This window comes from Eulemur rufifrons, chromosome 29 (assembly GCF_041146395.1).
Source record: "Eulemur rufifrons isolate Redbay chromosome 29, OSU_ERuf_1, whole genome shotgun sequence".
NCBI classification, from domain to species: Eukaryota; Metazoa; Chordata; class Mammalia; order Primates; family Lemuridae; genus Eulemur; species Eulemur rufifrons.
In genome coordinates this window covers 13460441-13482705 of record NC_091011.1, presented here as the reverse complement: position 1 = coordinate 13482705, position 22265 = coordinate 13460441, and the positions used below count along the sequence as shown (strand labels likewise).

The 22265-nt window shown below is 45.6% G+C and overlaps 1 protein-coding gene across 1 annotated transcript in view; it reads right to left on the bottom strand.

Annotated features, from left to right (window-relative positions):
- Window positions 1-1646: 1646 nt before the first annotated feature.
- GLI3 (GLI family zinc finger 3) overlaps window positions 1647-22265 on the bottom strand; it is a 258402-nt gene continuing 237783 nt past the window's right edge. Inside the window, exons 11-15 of the mRNA XM_069461897.1 lie at window positions 15993-16142; window positions 14975-15139; window positions 9523-9813; window positions 4937-5264; window positions 1647-3958 (exon numbers count right to left, since the gene is read on the bottom strand). Of these exons, the coding sequence (XP_069317998.1) occupies window positions 1647-3958; window positions 4937-5264; window positions 9523-9813; window positions 14975-15139; window positions 15993-16142 (3246 nt within the window). The remainder of the gene's footprint in view (window positions 3959-4936; window positions 5265-9522; window positions 9814-14974; window positions 15140-15992; window positions 16143-22265) is intronic.

Genomic DNA, 22265 nt, shown 5'->3' with positions numbered 1-22265 from the left:
TATTATTATTCATTTTACTTGATCTTGTCTTCCTATTACTAAAAGGTGGGAAAATAAAGGGGAAAAAGCCACACAATTGAATCATGAATCACTTTGGATAAATCCAACTCCAGGGGTCAGTGGGACAGCATACAGCGGGTAGTTTGAGGTGTTCATATTTCTATTTTAGTAGTTCATATATTTGAAAAGCAATATGCTGGATAATCCGTGTACTCTTTATGCACACATAGTATGACTTTTATGTGTATCAACTGTGTGTGGGGAGTAGCTACACTTTTAAAATCTTTAAATGTTTTAATTCAAAACAAAAATACAGACACTAGTCCACATTAAGGACTACGTGCATGTAACATTAACTACCTAAATGGATGCAACATTCAACAGACCGGGTGTGAAAAAACATATCCACACAGCTACTAAACCTTGTCCCCAGTGCTCTCAAATACTAAAAATGGTTGAAGCAATTTATTCCCAATATCAAAGATTGTGAGCTTTTTCTTTTGTGACTAAGTTTTATAAATCCCTTAAAATAGGGCATATAGAATAGAAATACTCCTTCACTATAGTGGAATTAATAAAGGTTAACGAGATAGCTGGTTGTGGGGTTGTTTAAATGCCTACATACTTAGAGCTATATATAATCAATTCTCAGTTATTTATGATAATGGGGAAGGAGATGGAACTAATTAACAAATACAGCAAACTCATGAATATTCCCCAAACTAATTCTACCCAATTGCTTCAAACTACAACCTATCTAACTTCTTACCAGAACAGATAAAAGTAGCAAGGTGGTATCTGAGCGTCACCAACCGCCTATTTCCTCTCCCATGGCAGCCCTAACCGGCACCGAATGCTCATGAAGGCAGAGGGAAAAGAGGTGCAAGAGTTAACTAAGAACTGACCATACAGACATCCCCACCCAAAGCACATTTACGGACACCAAGAGCTGAAAACCCAAACTGTGAGCAACTACTTCATTTGCAAGAGCCCCAAGTTTCCACTTCCCTGTAACTGTCGAAAGGATGCCCTGAACTGAACTGGGGGTGAGGAGACATCAAAAAATCTGTCATCTATGCTGCAGTGCACCCACAAAAGAGTCTTAAACTCATATTCTGATTCTTGGGCCCAATGTGGGAATTAAAAGCAAAACAAAAAACAAAACGCAGAAACTAAACACTGAGCATATGCAAAGGAAAATTTAAAAAGCTGGAAGTGTAACCCGTTGGTTACAAGCACACCAACTCCTATTTCCTTCGAGTAACAGAGAAACATGTCAAATCCTTTAATTTGACCGCTCTTCTAAAAGAAAGAAGAACATGCACATCACACATTTACATTGGTTTACTAAAAAACGGGGTGGGCTTACAGTTTTTTAAAAAAGAGGGTGGTTCGAGTGTAACAATACTGATTCAAAACTGAAATGGAAGACAGTTTCTCCCTAGAATACTTTAGGGTTTCTCAGAGTCCTTTTCCATAAAAGGAATATACTTGAAACACATCCCAGTTAGGTGAGATGAGATTGCTAACATACATACAGAACTAAAAAAAAAAAAAAAAAAACAGACCAGCCAAAAATGAAGTCAGTTTCATCTTTTCAACTCCTATTAGTTTTACGTTTGTTTGCAGTCCTTTTTTCCTAACGCCTACTGCATAACTGCAAGGAATTTGCTTTCTTCCGCGAGGGAGGTGAGCAGAGAACTCATGTCCCCGACAGCCATGTTGGTGGTGCTCACAGACAGTGCTGGGAACGGGAGGGACGCTCGTGGCGTGGTGAGGCGGGAGGAGCTATGGGAAAGGTTCTGAATGATACTTGGGCTCAGGGCCCCTGACATCAGGCTGGAGTGGTCCCCGTCGTCAATGATGGCATCGAAATCAATCTGCACCCCTTCCAGGTCATGGCTGTCGAGGCTGTCAACTGTGCTTGTTACCTGGTTAGCACCTGGAGAAAGTAACTCAGAGTTTTCGGCGCTGGCCCCCTGTAGCAGGCAGTTGGCTTCTGAAATGGAGAACGAGCCAGCTTTCATGTCGTGCTGACTGAAGCCCACGGTTTGGTCATAGAACTGACCAGAGTAATTCTGCATATTAGAACAGAGTGGGTGAGGCTGTCCTTGCATTTCCATCTTGATGCCGTTCACCCTGCAGGTCTGACTCGTGTCACTGAGCTGTCCTTGCTGCACAGCGAGGCTGCCCCTCGGCACAGCCTGGCGCCGGCTGCCTCCAAAGCTGGCACAGGGCTGGTAGCCCCTGACGACTGCCAAACTTGATGGCTGGCCGCCCATGCCGTGAGTCCCTGGCAGGCAGCTCTCTGGCCCTTGATAGCTGTTGATGTGTGAGGTAGCACTAACCTGCCCTGGCATCGGCTGACCGGGGCGGCCTGCCCCCTGGTGCTGCATGCTGTCGCTGAGTAGCTGCGGAGCCAGGTAGCCCTGGCCCACCAGGTCGGGGGGCTGCATGCCATTCACGGCGCTGCCGGCCGACTCATTTGGCGCCACAGACAGGCCAAAATGGCCCCCATTCCCTTGCATGGTGGTGCCTTTTAGCTTTGACCCTTGAATCCCAGCACCGCAGGCACCATCCAGCGCACCAAGGGCCACTGGCTGCCTGTTGAGACAGTTCCCATACTGTGGGGCCTTATACGGCTGTTCATGGAAGGCGTTTCCAGCGGTGCCAGCTCCGCTGCCTCCGTGCACCACCAAGTGCTCTGGGCCGCTGTAGGTTCCGCTGTTCTCCCCAAGGGCCTGATATCCCCCCGCGGGCCCCGTCGCGTTCCTCAGGGGGTTCTGTGGGTGGACAACCATGTTGTTGTACAACCCGAAGGCTCGAGCCTGCTGCACCGCGGACCGCTGGCCACACTTCAGCTTAGAGGAGGACAGGTCGGCGCTTCCGGAGCTGACTTCGTTCCACTGAATGGGCAGGTCGGTTTTGCTGCCTTCGGCGCAGGCCTGCTCGAGGGGGTGGTACTGCTGGCCCACGTGGCTGTCCGGCAGCCCAGGCGGGTCGAAGTCCCCGGGCCCGTGCGGCACTTTGCTGTCCTCAGACAGGGCGCTCTGGAAGTGCTGCTCATACCCTGCTTGGTTCTGAGAATTTAAATACTGCACCACGTCGTCTGGCAAGAAATCCTCGTCGTTCAAGTTGGCATCGGCGTCCATGGTCAGGGACTCCAGGGTGACGTTCTCGGTAATGCTGGGAGGACAGGGGGACGAGTAGAAGTTTCGGGACTGGCCACCCTCGGGCCGCGTGTAATTCTGAAGCACTAAGTTGCGCTTCTCCACGGAGGGGGGCAACACCGGAGGGCTGAAGCTGCTGAGGCTGCTGAAACGCTGCACCCTGGGCAGGGAGAGGCTCTCGGGGACCGTCCGCACAGGGTCGCTGGCGCGTCTCACGCCGTTCCCCAGCGCGTCGTGCAGCAGCAGGTGGCGCCGGCCGTAGCCGTGGGCGCCCCCGTCGCTGCGTCTCCGCGGAGGGTTGACGGGCGGCAGGGTCCCCCCGGGCTCCCTGCCGTCCCCGAGCAGGGCCATGCGCGTCTTCAGGCTCATCCTCTCCATGTTGGGCAGCGGCGTGGGCGGCGGCCCGCCCGTGGCCGCGGCGTACTTGGCCTTGAGGCGGTACTGCTGGGCCGGCGTGAGGCTGAGCAGACTGGGCAGGCCGTCGCCCTGGCTGGCCTCGCTGGACCTGCGCGAGGCGTCGGTGGAGATGGGGTCGTAGGAGTCGGCCACGCTCACGTTCTGCGGCCGGCCCTCGGCCTGCGACGCCTCGCTGGAGCGCCGGCTGGAGAAGCAGGGGGAGATGCCCGAGGAGCGGCGGCTGCTCAGGTAGGCGGAGCTGATGGTGCTGGCGCTGCTGTCCCTCCTGCCCAGCATGTTCAGCATGGTGACGTCCACCCCGGAGAGGTCGCTTCTGCTCGGGAGAAGAGTCATGGGCCCACCCAAACTGCAGTTGTTGTTGGACTGTGTGCCTGGGGGGCAAGCGGAAACAGAGAGAGGAAGAGAGGATGGGAAGAGGAAGTCATTCCAAGGATGGCTTCAACCAGGCCTCGGCAAACTTTTTCTGTATAGGGCCAGGCAGTAACTACTTTTGGTGTCCTGGGCCACACAGTCTCCCTCACAACTATTCAACTCTGCTGTGTAGCACCCAAGCGGCCAGAGAGAGAAGTGAACAAATAAATGTGGCTGGGTGTCCCATAAAACTTTCTTTACAAAAGCAGATGGCAGGCTGTATATAGCCCACAGGCTATAGTTTGCTGACCCCTGGCTTAAAGAAAACAATGACAATTTCCTCAATTCAGTTAAGGCACAGGCATATTGCAAGGACAGAAAGAATCTTGAGTTGTATACACAACGCTCAAATTCCATGCAAGTCCACGGACAAAGGTATTCTAGGAGTTTCCCATCCACCCAGGGCTTCCTTTTCATCCCACATCCTACGAACAGGTAACACACCTGAGTTGGTGGAGTGGAAAGGTTCATCCTTAGGATGTGCTCCAGGTATTGTGTAATCTTGGAAGCAAAAACTGATGCAGGAACTAACAATGGGAAAGGGTGCTTGTCTTTCCTTAAGCTAGGCAAATATTATTAAAAGTGGCTGCTAACCTGATTTTAATTTTAGAAACCAGAGACAGGGTGCTAACCACAGATGCCTCTGCTGCTGGGATCTTCTTACCCTAGTCTAACAGTTATGATTTCACCATCAGAGTATCAGTCAGATACAGTCTTACTTTTTGTCTCATTATTATCCTGTTCCTACCTGTTTTTAAAATACAGACCCTCCAGAAAGGCAGCTCAAATGGGTTCAACATTAATATGGATGTAATTAATATTAAAATTACAGGATAATTTTAGGACTGGTGGAGAAACTAGCAAGCTTAAAACAGAAGGCCCACATTTAAAAGAACAGAAAAACCCTGAGCAGATGCATGGTCTGACGTGGGACTCACCATTTCCTATGAGAGGAGAGACCGCAGGGGCTTTGGGGGGTAGAACGGGGTTCAGTCGTGGAAGCATTCCATTCACTTGTTTTAGCCTTTCTAGTTTTACGTGCTCCATCCATTTGGTCCCTGCCGGGTTTCTCCTGGCTTGCAAAGCGAGGGCTGTGGTTGCAGTGGAAATGGTCGAGTCCATGATGGGGGTTTCGTCAATGGCACTGAGGTCTCCTGCACTACCTCCATCGGTCAGAGGAAGCTCGAGCCCACTGTTGGAATAGTTGCTGATGGGGGACTGTTGGCTGCTGCATGAAGACTGACCACCAGGGCTTGGCTGAGATGTCTGTTGGGGTCAAGAGGGAAGGAAAGAAACATCACCGGGAAGGTACAGGCAAGGGAGCCAGTAATGAGAGCTCATGCATATCAAGATCTTCAGGATTATCAGCCAGTTGAGTGAGAAGAAAAAGTATGTTCTGGTGAATGGAGGTGGGCACTGTTGGCCAAAATGACTGATGGACCACCAGGCTGATGTGCAGGGGGAGGCAATGCACAGCAGAGGATGCTAGCTGCAGGGTGACCGCATGGTGTCTGCCATGGAACCCTGCCCAGAGGCCCACTCTGCAAACTCACTTCCTTGGTTCCGGTCTTACCTCCATGATTCTATTCTTTGGGCAAATTACTTAGCCACTCTAAACCTCAGTTTCCTTATCTATAAAATGGGGACCATTTCTTAGGATAAGATGTTGGGAATTAAGTGTGAAGCCCAGAGAGTACACAAGGATAAAAATCCCTGGACAATATTTGGCTCAGAGGGCATTAGCAATTATTCTTATTCCAGGTGGGTTTTGTCTTGGGGTTCATTTTGCTCAGCCAAAACTTAAACTCAAGACATGCTCCATAAGCACACAGTACCTCCTTTCCATCGAGAGCCCCTCTAGGCTATTCAGGGCTGGTTAGCCAAGCTCTTTGTAACTCCTCCTCCCTCTTTCTACATTTTCTTGCTTTTGTAGAAACGCAACCTGGGTGTGGGTAAAGGCAGCTGCAAGAGGTAAAACTTCAATCACTTAGCTTCTGCTGTACCCAGAGAGGAAGAAAGAGTGCAAATCACAGCCATCGTGAGCTGTGATTTCCTCATTTCCCTTAGTGTGCCCTGGCAGGTCACTAGGAGAATTAGGAGTGATTCCCTAACCCCAACCAAGTGGACTCTGAGAAAATGCCACGACTAATGAGAACTCAATCTAGTCCACTAGTTCTCAATCAGGGAAAGTACCACCTTCCCTACCCCCAGCCCCTTGCCAGGGCTCCTGGAAATTGAGGATGGAAAGCTTAGCTGTCCCCACATCTGGGAACACTATATAAAACGGCCTGCAATGCATAGGGCAGGTACACAACACAGAACTGTTCTATCTAAAATTCCAGTGGTGCCCCGGTTGATAAACAGTCTAATCCTTTTTGTACAGATAAGAAAAGTGATGGTCAGAGAAGTTCAGTGACTGCCCAAAGTCACAAAGTTAATGGAGCAACCAGCCTAGGCTCCTAGGCCGGCTACTTCCATGCATCTGTGGCATCTTGTCCAGTGTTACTATAAAAACTAGAGCCACTAAGAACAGCCAAAAGGGAAAATTCTCTCGGGAGAGATAACTACACTCACTTAGTTACAGACTGCTGTAGTCTCAGGTGCCAGGTACAGTGCCACCTGGAAGGGGTTTTAAAGAGGTTTTCTCAGTGGAACCCGTTACATGTTTTCTGCTATCATAGTACATATACCCAAGAAAACAAACACTTTCTAAGTGAGTGCCACATGATACACTAACTTTGTCCTGGGTAACCAAGCAGATCAAAATAAGAGATACAGAATTGATCATGAGTACGTGAAGCCTTTTTTTTTTTTTTTTTTGCCTCAGCAGTCTTGGAGAGCCAGACCACCTACTCCTACCCGAGGTACTTGTTTCCAGACTTTTGAGTGTCTTTTACTTTTGGATTGTCAAATCAGAGTGTGTGGAGACACGAATCTGTGTGTATGTGTATATACACACATGCAGACACACACTTTCATAGAGTATGTGAGAAGGCACAAATGCACTTACAATTAGAAAACTGCTTTGGCGAACTCAGACAGTTAAATAGAAATTAAGTTGCTAATAACAAATGTGTGTTCAGATCTTCCCCAGAGAAGGTGGTGCGTGTCTGGCCCAAGAATGAATTTATACTCGTCAGTACAATAATTAAGTAGTGTTTGAGAACATCTGCTTGGTCGGCCCCAGTGTGATTCATTATGAAAACCTAGACAGATAGAACAATGAATTTCACCAACTAACTCCACATTTTCCACATGCTGAATGTTTAAAACACATTGCTTCTATATTTGAAGCATATCTGAGTAATGTTCACTACCAAAGATATCACAAAGCCACAAAAACTAAAGAAAAATGAAACAAAAAAAATTAAATGTTAAAATGAAAACAAAACAAAAAGGACAGAGAAGACAAAATTCCCTCACCTTATTACCCACTGTCCTTAGGAAGTGAGAACAAGACATTTAGGAGCATTAGACAGAAGAGATGTTGCATTAATAAGAAAAAAGAAGAAAGAATTTAATTTATAGCATGATGATCAAATCAAAGCCATGTTTTTAAAGAAAGAATATTAGAAATGTAAATCTCACGTGCATTAGTAAATGCCTATACAGATATCTACATATATTTAAATGTGTTTACACATACACACATAATCGTCTATTGTGGAAATGTGATTAACTTATTAAACTCACTCAACCTCAGTTTCCTCACCTATAAAATATGGGGCCTAATCTCAACCTCTATGATCTCTTCTAGTCCTATGTTTCTATGACTGAATTACCTTATAAAATATTCTACACATTGGGGCATTTCAATGTCACTAAGCCAAATTGCTGCAAGTTTTTACTTTTACCAATTTTCTTTTTAAACAATGAGTATTTGGAGAGAATATGACAAGTTTTCTTGAACTAGGGATGTATATTAAAGGTATAAGAGATTCTGGGTTCTTAGGATAGCCCAAGAACATAAATCATCATCTTTCGATGACATAATCTAGGGGACCACAGATTCACTTTCCTTGTTTCATTAAACATTTGAGGATACACTATTGAATGTTCTGCAAAATTATTACAGCGTTGGACTTTATTTTAGGAATACATATGTGCTACCCTTCAAAAAAAGTATATAAAACACAGTTTATGAACCAATCAATTTTAAAATACAGCAATCGATCATAATACATATATAAACATTTTATTAAGACACTTTTTTAAAGCAAAGTATAGCTGCACACTGAGAAATAATGATAAATCTGGATAGCCTATTTGCATTATGTTGGCTAGACTTAATGCCGATCTCTAAGACTCTTAAGAGTTCAAAGACAAACTCAGTTAAGTCATTACAATGTAGCTTTCCACCCTGCTGATGGTGGAACTGTTTGTACATTATTTCCTGCCCATATGTCCTGCTATACAGTGACATCATTCATGAATTTATAGGCTGCCAATCCGATTGCTGAACTGCTCTAATTTTAAGAAAATTCTTCCTTTAACTGAACATAAATCTGCCTATCATTTACGTGCATCCAGAACGTAAGCACGTAACTTCTATCTGGTGCGTTTCCTCCACAGGTCAGAGTGACAGCCTAGAGCTCGATACATTCACATAGTTCAATCCGTTATACACATGGCCAGATGCAAATGTACTGAGTGTCCTCCAATATCTACTCCTTTAGTTTTTCTTGTTGTCCTTTTGAAATTTTTAGGTGTTTTATAAAACTACATACACGAAATCACCAATTGAAGTTTGAAAGATGTTGAAAAAAGTAGCAGAATCCACATATCCTCTTAGTCACCAATCTTTCAAATCTCTCCCTTGCTCTGCACCTCATCGGTTCAGGCACAACGGCAGAAATGGTCTCCAGTTTATCCAATCTCTAGACTGGTACTGGAGTGGTTTCTTAAAAAAAAATACATCAACCTCAATGCTGCTGTGCTGTCGTGGTGTCCCCCACCTCACCCCTTTGTGCTCCTGCACATCCCTGAGCTCCCAGGGCTCCTGCTCCCGGCCTGCCCCTCCTCCGGCCCCCGTGGAGCGCTGAGTCAGCATCCCCTGTCCTCTGTCCTCTGAGTGCACTCGTAGTTCGTTCCTCCCCTGGATGCTGTCTACACAGCCCCATCACACTGAGTGGTGAGTATCTGCTTTTCAGTCTATCCCACTGGACTTGTAAACCCCTAAAGAATACGAACTGTGGCTTATATGTTGGGGTCACCAGGGCAAAGAAGACAGAAGGCATGTTTACGAAGAGACTCAATGCGTGATTTTCAACATTCCAGACATGCTGAACAGTGCCTCCTTCCGTACCACGAGTGCTATGATTCTGGATCAATTTTAAAAGTTCGTTAGGAAACCTGGAAACACTTTTTCTGAGTTGGTCAACTTCGAGTAAGCAATCTAGGTCACTGGGCTCATGACCTCCTCAATTCAGAGACAGCCTGATGCAGTGAGGACGGGGGCAGTCTGGTCCCTCTTTGAAATAACCCTGGGCCGGCTCTGGGAAGATCGGGAGAGTGAATGACATACCATAGGCTTCTCCGCCTTGACCGTTTTCACCTGGAGGCACTCTTCCCGCTTTGAGGTAGTGTTGCTGAGGTCCTTCTGCTCCCCCAGGGCTCCCTGAGTCGGCCGGCCAGGTGACCTGGACTGTGAGTGGCTGCCGGAATCTCGCGGGGGTGGGGGCCGAGGATGTACATCCCCTCGCTGCTTCTTGGTGACGTGAGCCTCTGGGCCATGCACTGTCTTCACGTGTTTCCGGAGGGAGCTTGGGTCCGTGTAGCGCTTAGTGCAGCCTGGGATTTTGCACACGTACGGTTTCTGCCAAATGCCACAAAGAATGAGTTAACAGAGTGTTATCAAAGTGATTCTACCCCAGCCCAAAAGTCCTTTGTGGCTGCTCGTTATATTTTTCATTCTTTCAAAACACTTTCACGAGGCTTTGAGGTGTTCAAATACCTCTAGAAACTAATGGTTAATTAAGTCCATTTGAACATTATTCCATGTCCATAGAATCTAGGTTTAATAGATTATTATTTTAGAGAGAGCTCAGAGAGAACTAAGAATGTGTAAATTGCCTTGATGTTCTTAGAAGCATTTACACTGTGAGTGGGAAGAAGTATCATGGTGCCATGATAGGCACTTAATAGACAGTTTGTGATGATGATGATGATGATAGTGATGACGACGATGATGGAAGGAGGCTTAAAAGACACCCATCATCTCATTAGGAGAATGCTGCATACCTTTCAGAAGAGCTTATGTGAAGAAATTTCTTATGGATGTCCTGGTTCTGACATCTAATATCACTCTGCCTCCTTTAAAAATTCACTATTTACAAATAGGCATAATAAAATAAAAAACTGCCTCTAGCCTCTCTTTGTTAGATGTCACTAAAATGTGTTCCCTTGGGTAGCATTACACATGTGTGGGGATGTTCAAGGATCAAAATACCAAGAACCTTTCTGATATGACAGTCAGAAAGCCACGCCACAGACTGGCCGTGAACGCTCACCATACGCTGTGCAGGGCTGGGGCCGGTGTGCTGCGGCAGGACTCCTGGCCTGGGTTCTTCTCCTGAGTACTAACCAAGGCCTATAAATTATTTCACGCTAATTTCCTTTTCTATGTGGGTCAGTGATCAAGCCTAAAGATACAGTTATTAAAAATTACAGAGATGCTTATAGCTGAATATTTACTCAGATCACAGGACAACTGGCCTTTGCTCATCAGAATTGTGATTTTTTTCACTTGGCATGAAATAAAATACACTCATAGATGCATGTATGAATATCTATTTATATCTCCGTATACCAGAAGATGAGCTATTAGGTAAGCAATCGTCATAAAAGGCATGATTAATATAATGTATCTATTACATTTAAAAAGATGCCACGTCTTGCAGAATGCATGTCTAAAAGATGCTTTTTCACTAAAAGCCTGTGAGCAGACTGAGTGCTACCTGAAATGCTGAAATGCCCTAATGCAGTGAAGCAAAGATCCCGAAAATTATCCTGAGAGGCTTCACCTCCAAATCTGAGATTCCTTTGGGTAGAATTGATTCCCATTAACTATGAATTACGTCTATTCAGGAGCTTGTGTGATTTGCCCCATATATATATATATATATATATATATATATAATGAAATGAGCGCATCAAATTCTATGCATTAGGGACAGAAGAATGGCTCTGAGGATTAGTGTCATTACCTTGCAGTGTTCTGACATCAGCCCTGAGCCTGCTCATGGCGTTGCTGTGACAGGCTGCTCCATCAGTGGACAGCCTGGGATGTGTGGGGCAGGCGTGTGAACACCAGAAGGGGAGAGGGAACACAAAGCGTGGCCACACAGTATGTTTGAAAAGCTACTCTTCCTATAAATATATGCATGTGTGTATTATGGGTTAACCTAGAACCGAGGGCACAGCTAATGTGGGATGAGCACACAGATGTTCGTCAGCTCCTGCATTTCCAGGAACAATAGCCCATCCAAGTACACCTGTGCCCGTGTGCCCTTGAATGTGAACATTTACATTGTCCATCCACAAAAATGCACAAGAACACAGTTATGTTCAGGAAATCTATACTTCACAATAAAACATAAACAAAATGTATTAACCCCTCATGTAGATTGCCCCTAAATTTTGTTGTGATCAATGAATGAAATAAAATATAATTAGAAGCTGAGATGAATGTTGTCAGACTTATTGAGGTGCCCATTGTTTAGGTCCTGGATATTCAACTTTAGGTGTGGTTGTTACCTTTCTGACTCACGACATTGATAATACTTTGTGAATGTAGTTGATACTTTTTCTACTGACTGTAGAACTTATACAAATACATTTTTTTCCAATAAACATTTAATGATCCCTATTATATGCAAGATTCTGTGAGCACAAAGTTTCATATAACTGGATTTAGTCTTAAGGAATATCAAATTGGGTAGGAAAAATAAGACAATGTAATTATCTACAATATAAAGTGTGAATGTTACATAAAGAGGTGGACAGAAGAGGGACCATTTTTCAGTTGGGATGATCACAAGGGTCATCAGTTATTAAGATTCTATATCTGGGTATAATGCCAGCTCATGGGGTTACGGTAGGTGTTAAATAAGATCATGTACATAAAGTACTTACCAGATGAATGGAACATAGTAAGCACTCAATAAATGGAGCTTTTATTAGGAGGAGGCACTTTAGTTGGGGCTTGAAAGGAGGCTAAGATTCTGGGGGATAAAACTAAGGGCCAGAGGGGGTGTCCTGAGCAAAGGTCCAGTGGCAGAACCCCTGCATGCATGTAAGCAGGGCAGTCCACGGCACAGGCTTCTGGGGAGGTCCTGTTCGTGGTCACGATAGTGAGAGGCCAGGAATGGAAGGGCAAGCTTGGGCCAGGGGAGAACAGGTGCTTCTACAAGCTTTAGTCCACACTTTTCCTATAGGAAAGAGGGAGCCATTGGAGTTTTCTGGAGAGGGAGATTCAACAGAATCAGAGCTTGAGGAAACTTGTTTAGTGGTATATTCAGGAGGAACAGGAACTGTGTGGTATGGGGTGGGGAGCCTTCCCAGTGGCCATTGCTACAGCCCAGTGGCCCTAAATGGGCAGGAGAGCCTGAGGATGGAACAGTGCCAGAATGGTTTCCCCGAACAGAATCACTCCCCTCCTGTTCTATTCCATATTCTTGGCTGCACCTACACTAGCAATGGGCCTGGCACATAACTAGCTATCAATATTTGTTTAGTGAAGAAATGAAGGTGCAAAAATGAGAGCAAATAAATGAAAGCAAATAACCTCATGCATCTAGGATTGTATGATCACACAAAACTGGATTTCCTAGACAAACTTAATTTTGGTGTATCGGAAAATGTCCATCATTCATACGCAAGGCCAAAGCCTTGCACATAGAATAGAGAAATAGGATTTACATGTTTGTGAACAAAATTTTAATTATGTCTTTGTGATCAGGGTTAATTTAAGTAAATTGCTCAACCTTAGTAAATGATATTTTTGATGAAGATATCTCTTAATCTCATTACAGATATTCAACTCTCATATAGCATTGCTCTTTTTACCTCATAAAAGAACACAAGCTCAACTCTAACACACTTAATTAAAGCAAACAAACGTGGAAATATTCTAGGTCCATAAAAAGATAAAAAAGCTCAGTAATTACCTTTATAGGTGTGCATTCTAATCCTAACACATCCACTGCTGACATTTCTCCACAATAATAGGAGAGAAGTCTGGCCTAAAATCTATAGCAATGAATATCCTCTAAATGTCTAGTTGAAATTATACTTACCTATATGAAATATGGTTAACTACATTAATTAAATTCTAAGTTAAAAGTCATAACCCCTTAAAATTTTTAAATTGAGATAGAATTCACATGACATAAAAGCAATCCTTTTAAATTACACAATTCAGTGGCATTTAGCACATTCTAGATGTTGTGCAATCATCCCACTACCTAATTCCAGAGTCTCCACCACCCCCAGATGAAACCTTGAACCCATTAGGAGTCTTATCTATTCCCTGTCTCCTCAGCTCTGGCAACCACTAATCTGCTTTCTGTCTCTGTGGATCTGCCTGTTCTAGACTCCCTAAAATTCTGTACAAAATAAGTACAACAGATTATACTGCAGCTATTGCACACAGTAAAAGCATTTTTGACATAAAAAATGGAGATGTGGCATTTCCTGTAAAATGTCTTCAAACAGTTGGTCAATAATAAGAGATTCCAAGTGACTTGAGTTTCCTTATTCCACCGTGACCTTTTCAACAAGAGTTGGTATATATGAACTTGCTTGTGTGAGTCTGTGTGTGAGTGTGCTTTTGAGAGAGTGTGGCTAATCTCCTTAGAGATGTTTTTGCTCTATCACTTCAGCTGAAAGAAAATTTAGTGAGAACGAGCTTCACCACCTTATAGTCAAATGAACACTGAGCAGAATGGCTCACTTGTTTTCACGGATTCTCTCTCTCCAACCCTCCATCTGAAAGACCATGAATGAGCTTGACTTACATTGGGTGAGGTCAAATGAAAGCCACTCCAAAGTCTTAGGTGTGCAAAATGCTCCTTCTCTAACACCTTTCAGGCAAACTGATGATACATTTTGTGGGGTTGAACTATGCCTCCTTTAACAAATTCTGGTTAGTTACCCTACTTCTACACAAAATGTCAGGTATCTTTTTGTCAATCTCTGGATACATTCGAGAGAAGATTTCATAGAGAAGCCAGAATCTGAGCCAGACCTCCAAGGAGGAGTTGGAGGTCTGTCAGCAGATGTGCTTTAAAATGTGAGCAAAATGAATGTAGAACCATTTTCATTCTTAAGCTTCCCTGTAATTCTGGGGGGATAACTACCTAAAAATAACAGCAATACAACAGGAACCATCCACCACCATGAATCTTTACTCAGTATATTATCTTAAATAACTGACTGGAAACTGTTCTGGGTTTCTGAGACTATCTTCCAAGATCCTTTGCAATTTATGATGTCTGGAAATCGTATTTAGCCAAGGCTGGCTGCTCTGTAAAAATCTTTTTTGATATAATGCATTTGAAGATACCACCTGGAGAACACAAAAGTGCTGTTTTAGCCGTTAGCTGCCAACATGCTGCTTCTGAATCCATCCTTGGTGCTTACAGGGTCATCCCTTGCATAGATTCGTGCTCTTTTGGGCAGAGCATGTGGATTGAATTCCAAATTAAATGCTCCTACTGTTTGACCAGTAGGTGGCAGTTAGGAACAACAAGAAACTAAGTGAGTTTCCTCAGGGTTTTTAAGAAGTTCCCTCTTCATCTGTATAACTCACCTAGACCCAGTTTTCAGCCCCACCGTCACCCGTAGGGGCAGAACCCACTCAGGCTGGGAACGGCCCAGAGGAAAAGAAGACAGAAAACGCTGCACCTTTCCATGTCCAGTACCCATGAGGGTCTCTGTTTCCACCCACAAGCTCTGGGCCCACGGAGGACGCTCACCTCGTTGGAATGTGTCCTGTTCTGGTGCTTGGCGCGGTCGGAGGCATTGGAGAAGGCCTTGTTGCAACCTTCGTGCTCACAGACGTAGGGTTTCTCTCCAGTGTGAGATCTCAAGTGTGTTTTCAAGTTTTCTAGTCTCGAGTAGGCCTTTGTGCAACCTTCAAACTGAGGACAACAGGTAAATCTGGATTATTCCACACAATAGCGACCGCAGCTTATGCCTAACACGTCCTCGAAGTTGATGAAAAACTGATGTTTCAAGGGTCAGCAGCTTTTCAAAACCAAGGAACAAAAAGTCCACTAAACTCTGCATTTATTGGGATTCAGATGTGGCTTGGTGCAGTGCGAGATAAAGCGTTTTCAGTGCCAGTAAAAGTCCTAAAGTTTTTTTTTTTTTAATAGTCCGCTCAATGTGGACAATGGGTTTCATTATCTGCTCATTGATCTCCTCGAATTCCCACTGATTTCAGATTCAGCACAAAGTTCATTAATATGGCTTTGTGTCCATACAAAGACTTGGATTTGATCATGTTTGTAAAGGCCTTTAAGATGTAAAGTTCCAGGGCTGAGCAGTGCCCAGGGCGCCTGGTGGGCACCTCAGTGGAAGAATGCTTAGCCGCCGCACAGGCCTGCACTGTGCCGGGGGGCTGACTAGGACAGCAAGGAAACACTTTAAACCAGGGATGGGGATAAGTGGTTTTAAAAGTCAAGGTCAACTCTGTAAGTTGGAGGGTGGCACCTCCCTTTGCCTTCCGAGTCCCCTGGCGCCATGAGCTCTTGGGCTGAGCAGGTGACAAGGCCCTGTGCCATTCTCAATGCTGGCGCTCCGTGCGCCCTGCAGACCTGAGCTGTCCAACATCACCGGGCAACGCTCCAGCCCTCTTCTCCCGCCTCCCGACCACACCTCCCCGCAGCTGCAGTCATCAGCATGTACAGCTGCTCTTAAGAGTATAAGGAAGGACCCACTCGGGAGAGAGGACACCCAAGTCCACCACCTGCCGCCTCCTTCTGTACTCACAGTGCATTTGTGAGGCTTCTCGCCTGTGTGTCTCCTCATATGCACCACCAGCATATACTGGGCTTTGAAGGGCTTCTGCTCTCGTGAGCAATCCAGCCACCGGCACACGAACTCCTTCTTCTCTCCATGAATATGGTCATTATTTATATGCTGGGGTTTGGGAAAAGAGAGGGGAAAATCAAATGGAAATGTCTTCTTCATTTCTGAAGGAAACAGAAGGAAGTGAAAAAAAGTCCCAATCTTAAGTCCTAAAGATGACATGAATGGCTCTACCATACATATTACAGATTCTTTGTATTCGAGGTAGTATATTTCTTACGTAGATTTACTCTTGCTAACCGTGTGCACATGCTTCCTAACTAGCAGGAGTGACACGGCTGGGAGGGGGCCCGGCATTGCAGGAAAATACTGCGGTGCATCGGGCATCTGAAGAGCAGAGGTAGGTTCTTGACCAGCTAGGTGGGGAATGGGGCGAGCTGCTCCTGACCCCCTGGGCCTCCATCATTTCTCCTGTGCCAAGGCCAAGGCCAGGCGGTTGCGAGGACGCTCCAGCTCTCACACGTGCTAGGTCTTGGGTTAGAGCCTTGGCTCAGACTTCAGACAGGGAACACACGCACATGCACACAGACACGCACACACACGCACAATTCTCCAACAAGGAACAGGAAAACCAAGAGTGCTTTCAAACTAAACTTTAATTCAGGTTTAGCTGGATTTCTTCCGGAATAAGGATCATAGAGAAATAAATTAGATACTGAAGAAGAGGGCTACGTGATCATCAACAAATGATTTCATCTCTCAGGGCCTTAGTTTCCTTCATGTAGAAAATAAAGTACTGGATTCACTAGTTTCTAAGGGCTTTTCCAGCTCTGAAATTCTATTAATCAGGTTTTTAAATTAAAAATGAAGTTCCCTGAATTCCTCACCAATTCCAAGTTTTAGAATCATATTTTTAAATCTAGTTTCTTGGATTAATATATCGAATACCCTACAATTGAGAGACACAAGAAACCTACAGCAGCACCAGAGGAAGAGGTTCTTTTCTCTCTCTCTCTCTCTTTTTTTTTTTTTGAGACAGAGTCTCACTCTGTTGCCCAGGCTAGAGTGAGTGCCGTGGCGTCAGCCTAGCTCACAGCAACCTCAAACTCCTGGGCTCAAGCGATCCTCCTGTCTCAGCCTCCCGAGTAGCTGGGACTACAGGCATGCGCCACCATGCCCGGCTAATTTTTTCTATATATATTTTTAGCTGTCCATATAATTTCTTTCTATTTTTAGTAGAGGTGGGGTCTCGCTCTTGCTCAGGCTGGTCTCGAACTCCTGAGCTCAAACAATCCGCCCACCTCGGCCTCCCAGAGTGCTAGGATTACAGGCGTGAGCCACCGCGCCCGGCCAGGAAGAGGTTCTTAATTTGGGGTCAAATGAAGAAAAATTTCAGTCAGTTGGGTACATTGCGTAAATGTCCAGCCATAGGGTATTGAGGACATTTGTATCCCAGGTTGATGCTGTTTTTATTCTCTGATCATTCTGCATTTTATTTGCCATAATTTAAGGCTTTTGGGAGCACTTTCTTAAATATACATAGAAATATATCACTAAAAATTTCACTCAGTAAGAGAAAGCTCCCTTTGGTTTCAGGTACTGCCTGGTAGTGACACAACCTTTAATTACCTTACTGCAAGGGCTGGGACTTGTAAAGGAGTAGTCCCTGGGGCCTGGGGGTAAAATTCTATCCTCAGAGTGGGCCTTTCCCAGTTACTCCACTAGGTGGCCTATGGCTTTAGGCAAAAAAAAAAATAAAGTTTTATTAAAAAAAAAAATAGCTGTTTTGGTGCTATTTCTGGAGTTTAAAACTGAATGAGGACAGAGGAAAAAATGAATTGTTATTCTCTATCCTCTCCTTGAGAAGCTTCCGGAAAAGTGGATGAACAGAAGACGGTCAGTGGCATATTGTGGCACACAGAGAGACAACCCAGGGTACTGTCAGAAGCTCTGAAAGGGACAAGGAGACCAACACAGTCACTCATGTACTCGGTGGTAGAGCAACCCCGTGGCAAACAGATGCGGGTTTCCTATCGAAAGCCAAATGTCCTCTGTGTGAGCGCTTCTTAACACTTACGATGATGCCCGCAAGTGTGTGAAGAGAACGGACGTGCTGGGCAGGGAACAACCTGCAGTCTTTCAATTTCTGCTTCAAATACACCTTTGTAGCCCCCGTACATTATTACCCAGCATTTTCCAAATGTGTGCCGAAGCCCAGCCTTTGAAACTAAGCCCACATGAAACAGAGGGGTTCTATGAATTCTCCTTCCCAGAGACAAAAATAAGTGATCACACAAAAACCATGCCATAACAATTGCTCTTGGTTCAGTTTTCCAGGTTATTGGAAATAAAGCTTGGGTCCTTGGATTAATGCCCATGGAAGGAAGGGAGGGAGGGAGGGGGAAACGAAGGAAGGAGGAAGGAAGGAAAGCAGAAAGTGAGGGAGAGAGAAAGAAAAGGAGGAATAAAGGGAGAGAGGGAGAGAGGAGGAAGAAATAATTAAAACTGGGAAACTGAACTACAGCTTGCGCTGATTCGACTCCGTAAGTTTGGACCCATGTCTCTGCATATTCTCAGCGACTGATGGTATCCTGGTACTTGGCAAATGTTTGCTGAACTGATTTGACCCATGTGGCAAACTAAACTGTCACTGGGCAAAAGAAATTATACTTTATGCTTTTGTTTATCTTAATTTGACTTCATTTCACCCGATATCTAAAGAATAATAATTTAATGTAAAGTATTTCATTAACTTTGAAATAATATACTCCCAAGAATGCAAAGGGATTTAAAAGATATCCACATGGAACCCCTCTCTGCTGGGTGGAATGAAAGGAACACACTGGGTTGCAGCATTTCTTTTCTGTCTGATGCTTTTACATGGATGTGCTGGGTGCCGCTCATACCAGGCCCTGCACTGGGGAATACGACGGACACGATTCCTGCCCTGAGGAAATTACAGTCTACTGGAGGAAAACAGATAATGACTTAAATTACTATACAATTATAGCTGTGATAAGCGTTGTGAAGGGAAATAACAGGGTTTTATAAACACATATAACAGGGGGTCCTAAATCAACGTGGAGCACCAGGGCTGAGGGTCAGCTTCGCCGATGAAGCAGCAATTACAGCAAGACCTGAAGGAGGAGTGGAGTCACAGCAAGTGTGCAGGGAAGGGACACCACTGTAGACAGACGGCACGGAAGCACCTGCAGGAGAACAGAGCTTGGTGCCTTTGGAGAACAGGATGAGGATCGTGCATGGCGGGAGAGAACTGGCCAGGTAGACACAGGAGGCCCTGGGCACTGCCACTGCTGGGCATGGTGAGAAGGCGTGAGCTTTCTGTGAGTCCAGTGTACACCAGTGACGCTGGTGAGCCTGGGCTAGCTGCCGGGGCTCACCTAAAATGCAGCATGCTGGGTCAGGTCTCCAGCAGTGAGGATGTGGGGGATACCTTAGGGTAGAACCCCACAAGAAAGCCAGCCCTTGCGTGTATGCCCCAGGAGGCCATCTGGGCTAACTGGTGCCACTCAGGGGAGCTGGGACGGCCAAGTGGGGGAGGTGCCAGGAGTGGCCAGTGAAGTAAGAGACTTTGACTCTCCCTCTTCCCGTCCTGTCTTGCCCAACACACTGGAGGAGCCAGACCCTAGGAAGAGATGGCGGAGGCCGACAGGAGGCAAGCCTGCGCCCTGGCTCCTGCAGGTGGGGTGGCAGAGGAAGAGCCAGCAGCCTGCCAGCTCCCTCGGGCAGCACACCTTGCCGGCGACATGGAGGGGAGGCTCCAAACTGGATGTGAGATTGGGGGTTTAAACTGGACACAAAGTGACTGCGAAGTTGCACAATCTGCCTACAATGGTGTTGAGGGATCTGCCACTGAGCAGGGAGGGAAGAACTGGCAACGAGCTAAGGACGGCAGTACCTGGAAAAGTCACAGTCGCTTCATATTTATACCTGGCCCAGCTTCATCGACCTTCGCCTCTGGGACAGTGAGTGGAAATCTGAACGCCGGGAGTCCCATGCCAACCAGCAAGCACGAACACCCTGGTGTTGTCCCCACATGGGGCGGGATGGGGAGGAACTTGTGCCAGTTAAAGAAACTTCACTTTCAGAAAGTGATTCCTGGCATCTCGCGAACACTCACCTTCCACCCCCTTAGACCTGAGTCCCAACTAATACGCTTTTGTAATTTTCTGAAACTGCTCTTGAGTTCAAACTGACAAGGAGATCACAGTTATTTTTCTTTAAATGAAATTCTACAACCTGGGAGGGTGGGAACCATGTTGATCTTGCTCTACTTTACAGCCCAAATGCTGCACAGAGGAGGTAATCAATTATGATAAGGAAACAGGAAGACATCTCTCTGCCTGTTTAGATAGTTCAAGTGTGTTTTAAGCTTAAAATATTTCCTAGAGCTAGATTTCAAGTGAAAATTAAAATTCGAAGCAATCACAGACTTCACACGTCCATGGTGTTCTAAATATTTACTTTCCTTTCAAAAGCCGCATCGGCCCCTGCCGTGAGTGCCCGCAGAGGGCAGACCCCACCTCGCAGTGGGCAGAGCACTAGGCAAGACGCATCCCAGGCCAATTTCTGATGAGCTGGGTTCCTGTGCAAAGGCCGATTCCCCTCTTTGGGCTTTAATTTTCTGCTCTGTAAAATTAGGGTGATGAAGCAAAAATGTTTTTGTTTTCTGTTAAAAGCTAGATAGTGAAGATTTTAGGCTTTCCGGGTCTGTAAGCGGCCACAGACAACATGTACACGAACAGGACACCTATCCATTTATAAACATGGAAAACATTCATGTGTCATGAAATAGTCTTTGAAAATTTTGTTTTCTCATTTTTTTAAAACCATAAAAACCATGCTTAGCTCATAGGCTGTACAAAAACAAGCAGCAGCTGGATTTGGCCTGTGGGCCATAGAATGTTCCCCCATGAACTAGATGATGTCTTGTGCTAACTGACATCTGTCAGGTTAGCACTCAAGCCTGACAAGGTTAAATTAGAAGAAGGTGTGTTTTTGTGCCAGAGAAAAGACAAGGCAGTAGGGAGGACTAAAACTCAGGACCCTGAGCTAAAAAAGGGAGCCCAGGGAATGGGGGGAGTCAGGCCAGACACACCTCACCGTCTGCATCGCTTTCCTAGGACTGGGTTGAAAACGGACACGTTCTTTTTCTCACCAAAATCCAAGGTAGATAAGAAAAGTAATACACAGTGAACTCTTAACATTCGACAGATAGATTGATCCCGTGGGAAGGCGGCCTGAAACTCAATGGGCATGCATTTATTTGTGGTTTCATTGAAAATTTGACTTCTTAGCAGTGAAAACGTTAATCAAATATATAAATAATTTAATTGGAGGGAAAATAATGCATGATCAAATTTCAAACTAATCCAACACATAGACATGCAATTTGCCTGAGGCCTGAGAGTCAGAAAGAGATAGATGGTGTAAATTACGACGTTGGATGCCAGCTCTCTCGGCACGGCCACTCTGCACTCTCCCCGTCTGAGTACACAGGATAGGGATGCCGAGACCAGGCAATTTCCCCAGAAAGGCTGAGTCCAGCTACCCAGCTGCCTGGTGAGTCCATGCCTTCTGTTTTCCAATCGGGACTGTAAGCATTTGCCCCAAGGTGCTGGTGGCTGACCTAGCCGATAGCAAACCAACAAAGTGATATTTCCCATTTGTGATCATGTCTGCAGCAAAATGAGCCAAGACCCAGTATTCTTATCTCTTCCACTCCTTTGGGGCCCTAGGAGCCCACAGAAAGGTGGGAGAAACCACCAGCTGGCTTTGCAATCAAGGTGGCGGAAGGTGGGTGCCTCTTTCTACTAAGGATTCTCTTTGGGAAGCCTAGCCCTGAATGTCCACCCAGGAGGTTTGGTGAGCTACAGGAAAAAAACAGTGAAAGTGAAGCTTTTCTTTCACTAGTGGCAAAATGGATGCCCACAATGGACTTCACTGAGCTAATCAGGGTCCTTTCTTCTCGCTTTGTTATTTCACTATTAGCTCAGAGCAGGCCGTTTTCCCTCAGTCTGTTCCTGACCCTCCAGATGAATCAGACGCATGTGGTCCACGGATGCAGAATGCTCTCAGCTCTCCAAATAAAGCCACCATTCAAGCCGTTCATGGAGCCGGGAAACCCACTTCTGCTGTCTTTCCGTCCCTTCTCCCTTAGCCACACTCTCCCCTGATTCCCACTCAGAAAGCAAGTTCTCTGGGTCAGTAAGT